Source organism: Parasteatoda tepidariorum, chromosome X2 (assembly GCF_043381705.1).
Source record: "Parasteatoda tepidariorum isolate YZ-2023 chromosome X2, CAS_Ptep_4.0, whole genome shotgun sequence".
Taxonomy (NCBI): Eukaryota; Metazoa; Arthropoda; class Arachnida; order Araneae; family Theridiidae; genus Parasteatoda; species Parasteatoda tepidariorum.
In genome coordinates this window covers 40550-48564 of record NC_092215.1, presented here as the reverse complement: position 1 = coordinate 48564, position 8015 = coordinate 40550, and the positions used below count along the sequence as shown (strand labels likewise).

The 8015-nt window shown below is 27.8% G+C and overlaps 1 protein-coding gene across 7 annotated transcripts in view; it reads left to right on the top strand.

Moving 5' to 3' along the window:
- Window positions 1–8015, top strand: part of LOC107446168 (glycerol kinase 5) — a 97267-nt gene that overhangs the window by 53126 nt on the left and 36126 nt on the right. For all 7 annotated transcript variants that reach the window (XM_071188011.1, XM_021148581.3, XM_043044409.2 and 4 more), the window contains one exon: window positions 1874–1947. In XM_071188011.1, coding sequence (XP_071044112.1) covers window positions 1874–1947 — 74 coding nt within the window. The remainder of the gene's footprint in view (window positions 1–1873; window positions 1948–8015) is intronic.

The following is an 8015-nucleotide window of genomic DNA, read 5'->3' as shown; positions in this document are numbered from 1 at the left end:
TACCGTAAAATACCGATAAAGCGCCCCCCTTAATTTTGACGAAAATCGGCGTGATATAGAGGGGGGCCGATAAACGGTACTCAAGAAAATTCTAAGCACCGTCTTTCTTTTCTGCTCAATCTTTTACATTCAACTCTCCCACCACACCCTAAATTTTTCTCACATTCTTATCAGTGAGTGTACATTCCAATCAAGGTGACCTTGACTTCTAATCTTTTTCGTTTTTTCTTTTAAGAAATTTATATTGTTAAGACAAAAAAAATCAGCTATATTCTTTTTATTTTGAATTTTATTCTGTTGAAGTAACTTACTTTATTTTATCTTTTAAAAATAAAAACGAAGCCTGAAGAAAAAAATAATAATAAATCTGTATCAAAGGAAACATCTGTTTCTAAAGCAGTTTAAAATAAAGTGAGAAGTAAAAACACCTGCATTTCCAATGAACAAAATAAAGAAATGGAAGTTGGAAAAAACTGATCAATCAATCTTGACAGCTGTGCTTTACTGCCCCCGAATTTCCCTCCTCTGTTTGACCATAAATTGGCCACACCCAGTTGACATTGAAACTACCACATGGACAATAAAATAAATTTATCCCTTTTGCGGTTTTTTATTCGATTCATTAATTATTTTTATTTTGCTGCTTTTTATTTTTACTTGTTAATTGCTGCTTGCTTGTTGTTTTTTTTTATCGTTATTAGTTTTTGGCTTGTCAGTTTCTTAGCATTAATTGTTAAAAAAAATTTTTTTTGTAGTTCCCTGTTAGCTTTTTTTTTTCTTTCTTGCGAGGTAAGCGTCTTTTGTTAAAACAAAATGTTATCTAAAAGAAAAAACGAGAACTATGATCTCGCTCTAAAGAAGAAATGATTATTTCTTCTTCATAGGATTCTGATTATTTCTTCCTGATTATATTATATAGATTATTATTTTGATTAGTAAAATTTCTCTTAAGATGGGTCGGTTTTAAATTCACCCCAGCATAATCTACGATCGAAACTTGACTAAATTTATTGGTTTTTCTTAAATTAACAGTGGAATTGAATTATAGTAATATTTGGGGGCCATATTGGAATTTCCGAAAGAGATCCGAAGTTCGGCATTTCGCCAGTCCCGTGAGTTTAGATCCCGTGAGTTTGATTTAGGGTCCTATTCTTCCTTTTCTGTTCTCTTAAATTACAATTGCCTAGGCGCTAAATAGATTTCTAGCTTGCGATTTTTCCTTAAGCTGGGGGTGGATACAAGATGCATACCTTTTAAATTTTCTCCTTATGCGATGTTTTTTTGAAATTATTATTTTGTTTATTTATTTTCTTATAGGCTGCTGCCGAAAGTTTGCTAAGAATTGGCGATGTTCTGCTGCAGTTCGCGATACGGGCGAATATTTCGTCGACTTCGTTATTAATTTTTTTTAAAATAGTCTTTCTCTCTGAAAATTATTTAATCTTAAATAACTTTGCTTGACAAATTTTTTTGCTACAAAAAAATATTTCGTTGGAAGCGCCGCATCTAGGAAAAATACAACTTTTTTTCGATACTGCCTAGGCTCTTCCGCCGAAAAATACGGTATATATATATATAATATATATGTACTTTTTTTTAATTTAAACTTTTCTCGTAATAAAAAAAAAACATGATTTATACTATATCATTTCTAAAATTTGGCAGCACACAAAAGTGCTGTGGCACAGTAGTTGCGAATCACTGTTTTAGACAGTACTCAAGATGGACATGACAAGACAGGACAATTCAAGGCCTATGAATTGTCCTGTCTTTAATAAATATTCATTTTAAATTTTCCATTTGTGAAATAAATATTTCTTCAATGAATTATAAAATAGTTTTTGATGTTTGGTGACTTAAGTAATTATTTTAGATGAAATGGGCAAAATGGCTTCTGAATATATTTGGTATTCCTACAATGATTCTTCCAACTGTTTTGAATACTTGGTAAGTTAATTCCAGATTCTTTTTATTTAGTAGGATTTATTTGATTCTTCCTCTTCGTTGTTGTATTTTTTTTCTCATTAATTTTTAGAAATCCTAATTTTGCACTTTTTGCTTGCAGGTCACTTCTTGGACAAATTTATTAAAAATTATTTATTATTCTGCAATTTTTTTTAAAAAAAAGCATATCTCTATTGATGAAGTTTTCAAAATGTATTACATTTAAACTGTAACTATCAAACCATTTCCATTGGTAGCTCTGTTCTACATATAATAAAAAATTGCCATAACTATTAAAAAATGTAAAATTGATAAATTTAATATTTACTTCAATGTAATAAAATCTGTTTGACGTTAATTTTAGCATGCTACTATTACTGAGAAGGTATTTGATTACATGTCCCTGAAAGTCATTGAATTTTTATTTTTTGAAAATTGAGTTGGAACCTTTCGTAGCAACAAAATAGCTTGGATCCTCATTGGACCAATATTCACAACCTTGGCTCAATAATGGTTCAAAGACCGATATTTTTTTGATATGGGCCTTATATGAAATTGTCCAATTCACCCGATATTTTACTGCCTCTTGACTACCAATATACCCTATATAGAATTGTTAGATTCACCTGATATTTTGTAATCATTATTCAGCCAATATCAGCCCTACATAAGCCGATATTGACACTGCATAGGACCAATATAAAAAAAATCTAGACATCCCAATATTGAGCCAATTTTGAGCCCAACTGGGGCCGAGGTATAATTGTTACTAGGGTTGTAATAGCTTTTTTAAGGTTGCAGCAGTAACCAAAATTTTAAGTTTTCAATTATCATTAAGTAATCATGATCATCATAAAATATTTTTTTTTCGAAAAAGTTTCTTAGTGTGTTTAGTTAAAATATTTTCAATTGCTTAAAATTGTTAGGCAAAAAATCTTTAAAACAGTTTCTACAGGTTTGAAATAAATCATTTCTTTTGAAAAGGAAGTTATACTCATATATTTTTTACTAATACTTATCAATTTTAAATAACAGTGGCTTTAAACAATTGACAATAAAAAAAAATTTCTCAGAATAATAATTATCCTATTTTATTATGGAATAATTATAAATATTTATTTTGTTATTATCTACATGTGTATTTATTTATGCCATATATACAGTATGCTTTGAATAAAATCTTGACAATTGCTCTATGACTTATGAACGAGAAATGATGGACCTTTATAAAATAATCTATGCCAAACAGTAGTGCAGAGTATTGTACCTTTGACTGCTTGCTCTTTGAATCGGTATAAATATTTGTGCAACCTTTTGAAGAATTCCTCTTATGTTCTTGATACCGATGATAGCAGGTACTATGTGCTGTGTTGGTGATTTCACGTTTTATAAACATGTGCTAGAAAACTTTTTTGTTTTTCTAGTTGCTTAATATTTTTTTTCAGTTAGTTAGGTGTAAAAATAAATCCTATACTACTTACATTTGATAACTTAACTACGGTAGGTATGCATCAAAATATCATTATCTATTAGATAAAATTCCAACTATTTGCTTTTTGTTTGGCCTAGCACAATAAAAAAAGCTTGCTTATTGTATTGGAATCAGTGTCCAAGGCACATGCCTAGCATCTCTTTTGTGATGTAATTTTAAATTGCAATTAATTACAGTCGGCTCTGTTTTAATTGCTTCTAGACAATTTTATTAAAATAATTTATGTGTTATTCAATTATGCGCGGAAGACAATAGTCAATCTTGAATTATATGCTTTTGCGAAATTTTACTTTGAAATGGTATGTATTGCATGGCATAATATTTTGAGGAAATAAACTCTTCTTAATGATCAATAAACAATTAAAATTAGAATTGTTAGTATCATTAATTTAAACTACATTTTGAGTTTTTCTTTACAAACCTGTGATTTTTTTTTTTGCCATTTAAAAATTGGTGATCACTCAAAGTTCAATCCATGGGATATTTAAAGATGATATTTATGCTATACTAAACTATTTCAGTTACTATAACATTATTTGTTTTAAATATTAGCCCAAATATGGCTCACTCAAGAGTGATTGTGTTTTTCTTCTTACTATATTGTGAATAATATGTACAGGGAAAACCCAGGGAATTTTTTTTCCAGATTAGAGTGGCAACCCTCAATAAAGTTTCCTCGGATAAATTGAAATTTAAGTCTTGTTTCTGCTGTACAAAATGTAAAGATTTTTTTCAATAATTAACATTTGTTTAAATCTATACATTACTGTATAATGTACAGTCCGAAAAAAAAAANCAAAAAAAAAAAACGAATCACCCTGAATAACTTTCGTTCTAATGATTGGATTTCACGAACTAAGTGTCAATATTAATGGTTCCTGGGGGTGACCTCAAATATGCTAATTAATTAGTGCTAACTATTAATTAAGTTACGAAATCAGACACAAAAACGTACTTTCTCTGAATAAACATATATTTTTTTTTACATATTTGGATTCTTAACCTTCAAAATATAGGGGGTAGCCGCAATCTGGGAAATATGGTCCCCATAGTTTGGTCAGGAGAGCGATCCAAAGTTCGTACCCCTTAATGTTAATTTCACTTTTTACGTTTTTAGTCATATTTTTAAAACTAATAAAGCAATTCAAAGAAAATTGCACCCACACATAAAACTCATTTACCCAAAGATAATTTCATGAAAAAAATAATTTTTAATAATTATGAATTATTTTTTATTATTTAATTAAATTGAGGATGAAAACATTTTGAATTATAAGGTATGAATTTTTTTATACCATATTTTTTAATTGAAAAATCTAAAGTTTCAACTGTTTTTATTTATTAGAAGCTGAGAAAAATTAAAATTAATTATTTTTAAAAAAATAATTTGGCGACAATAAAGAATCAATTAAATGGGGCAATTAATATTAAAATGTGATGAACTTGACTTAGCGCGCGTAGCGTAAAATTTAATTCATATTTTTTTCGCTAATAACCGTTTGCTAATCTTTTTATTTTTAATTCTTTCAAACTATGAAATAGGATATTTTTTTTAGTCGTTTAATGATTTATTTGCAATTTAGTAAAAAAATTTGAATAAAACCATTTGAATAAAAAACACTTTATTCAACGAATGTCTAGTTTTATAAAAGTGTGCTTCTGATGGAATATGATTATACACCAGATTGTGCTAATTTAATGTGATTATTTTTATTTTTTGATTTTGTTTTTCAATAACTGATACAATTTCAATAATATACATACGTATGCATAGATTTTGAATAATGCATTTATCAATTTCTTGAATATATATTTCATAAATATTAATAAAAATACGTAGTCAACATTTTTAAGCATCTCTCACAACATTGCAAATTTCTCAACATCTTGTAGGGTAAACTAACCAATGAAGGAGCACTTAAACTTAGCTTGTCTTTAAAAAAAATCATAATTTCAAACTTTGTAATTTTAGCTAAATGATGGTGTCGACATATTTGTTATTAAATGCAAATTATGTGGAAAAAATTTCGATAACTTACATAATATTGTTTTAAGCTTTTGGTGGTTACACTAAAACTATAAACACTAAATTTGAGAATGTTTGATGCTCGTTAGGAATCCATAGGCCACACAAATGTCTAAAAACAAGATTTTTCTTGGAATTACAACATATAACCACAGTTAACGTGGAGAATGTTACTTTTTTAGTAAAATATGTTTGAATACGTAATTTAAAAATCTCACAGTTTAATAGTCCGTTCTAAATTATGAATGTTTATCATTGTGTAATCCGATGATGTTTTTATTATTGTTATAAATAGATCACTTTTTTGTTTACTCTTTTCTCTATATTTTTTTAGGCTGTTTTTATCTTTTTAAGTATTTTTTCTCTCTTTGTCATACTTTCTGCTTTAACTTTTTTTTCAGCTCTTTCAATTTCTTTAAATTTTTGTTCTTTTTCTGAAGTTAATGCAAAAAAATAATTTTTTTCTTTTTCTTTTGATTTAACCTTCCTCTTTTTCCCAAATTTTTGGCCATTGTAAATGTATCTTCGAAATTATTTTTTAATTTTCCAGTACCATTTCTAGAATTCTTCACTGGATAATAAATGAGAAAAAGGAGTTTTGAAGTTTGAGTATAATCCATCTCTCAATGGAACCATTTACTTATGGAACCAATTGTTTTTGCAACTAACAATGCTTTAAGAGGACTTATCTCAAAATCAGTTTTCAATAAGATACCTTCATTATCAATGTTAGTTGTATCAGCTTCAGTGCCAAAATTTGATTAACCAAATGTTCTTTCTGAAATAAATTCTTCCATATTGAGAAAAGCACAGGCTATTGGATATTTGGGAGATTAAACTTTTCTGTCAGTGTTCCTTTAAAAATTTGCTTATGACTTTAAAAATTAAAAGTTATATTTAACTTAAAAATTAAAATTTTGAGACCAGATAATTTGAGTTAATGAATTTAAATATTTTATCTTTTAAGTTTTTGTGCCCTCATTTCAGTATCTTAAGGATCTCACAAGCTCTGTTTAAAAAGAAAGTATCAGATATATGTAAGAAAACAAAAATAATTATAGTAGCACTATTTGGGGGTAAATGTAGCATATCGTAATTGAAGAATATGCTGTGCGATATTTTATGGTGAATTTGCGAACGTAAGTTTTAAAATGTATCTTGACATGAGGATGCTATTTGCTAATCATTTTTATCCAAAGAAACCCATGTAACCTAAATATCTAGCAGAATGAAGCGATTTTTTAAACAATGAATCATACAATATGCAACATATTATTTCAATATCTTATTCTTAAACATAACATATTTCAATGTTTTTAAAATGCCACTAAACATTCAACAATTCCTTGAGTTATAGACAAAAGAAACATTGTAAATTATAGAAAACCTTGTGAATGTGCATTAGAATTACTATACAATCTAAATTTTATTTTTCAAGTACTTTTTTTCCTTCAAACTTTCTTGCCTGGAAGACTCGATTAAAGCTGTAAAAATGATTATCCCTAAAATTTTGTATATAGCTATAATAAGTTATGTTAATTTGATTTTAGTATGAAATCCTCAAATAAATATAGCAAAAACAGCATAATCTAAGTAATATCAGATAAAAAGTTCATCTATTTAAAATCTAAAAACTTAGAAAATCATAAATAATTTATAAAGCGATTCAAATCATCTTTTCAAAGGGGATTAAAGTAAATTTTTTTTTCTTTTTGGACAGAAATCAGCTTAAAAATTGTCTATTACCTAGAAACTTCGAGATATTTTCTATTAACAATTAATTAAACCTCTCCGAGCAATCACAAAACATTATTTCAATTTTTTTCAGTCAGAGCGTGATTGCCTACCAACCTAGTAAAATTAAGCATTCCTCTTTTGAATTAGTCAATGGGTTATCTTAAAATATTCATTTGCGCAGGCGACTTTTTTTGGCGGTTTTCTGGACTATCGCCAAATATATAAACCTTTATTGCTACCCAATTTTTATAAAATTTTGTCTACCCCCCCCCTAATTCAAGTGTCTAGATTCCAAATATGTAAAAAAAAATACATGTTTATTCAGAGAAAGTACGTTTTTGTGTCTGATTTCGTAACTTAATTAATAGTTAGCACTAATTAATTGGCATATTTGAGGTCACCCTCAGGAACCATTAAGATTGACAATTAGTTCGTGAAAATCCGATCATTAGAACAAAAGTTATTCAGGGTGATTCGTTTTTTTTTTTTTTTGCGGACTGTACAGATAAAGCAAAATTTTATAGCAAAAATAAATATCACTCAATTTGTTGAAAAATTTTTTTTTGTTTTTACTGTAATTATTTTTATTTAAGGAATTACTTTGATGTAGTGTGCTAATTAATTTGATGATTAAGGACATGGTTAAAAGAAAAGTTTTATTCCAAGCGTATTTATTATACATGCTGCCAACTCTACTGGATTTTGCCAGTTTCTCCTGGTCTACTGGTTTAATAAAAATTCTTGTTTTTAGTACGTTTTAGGAAATTCCCTAAAATTGCGTGAGTTTACTAAAAAAATAAATAAATAAAAGAAAAA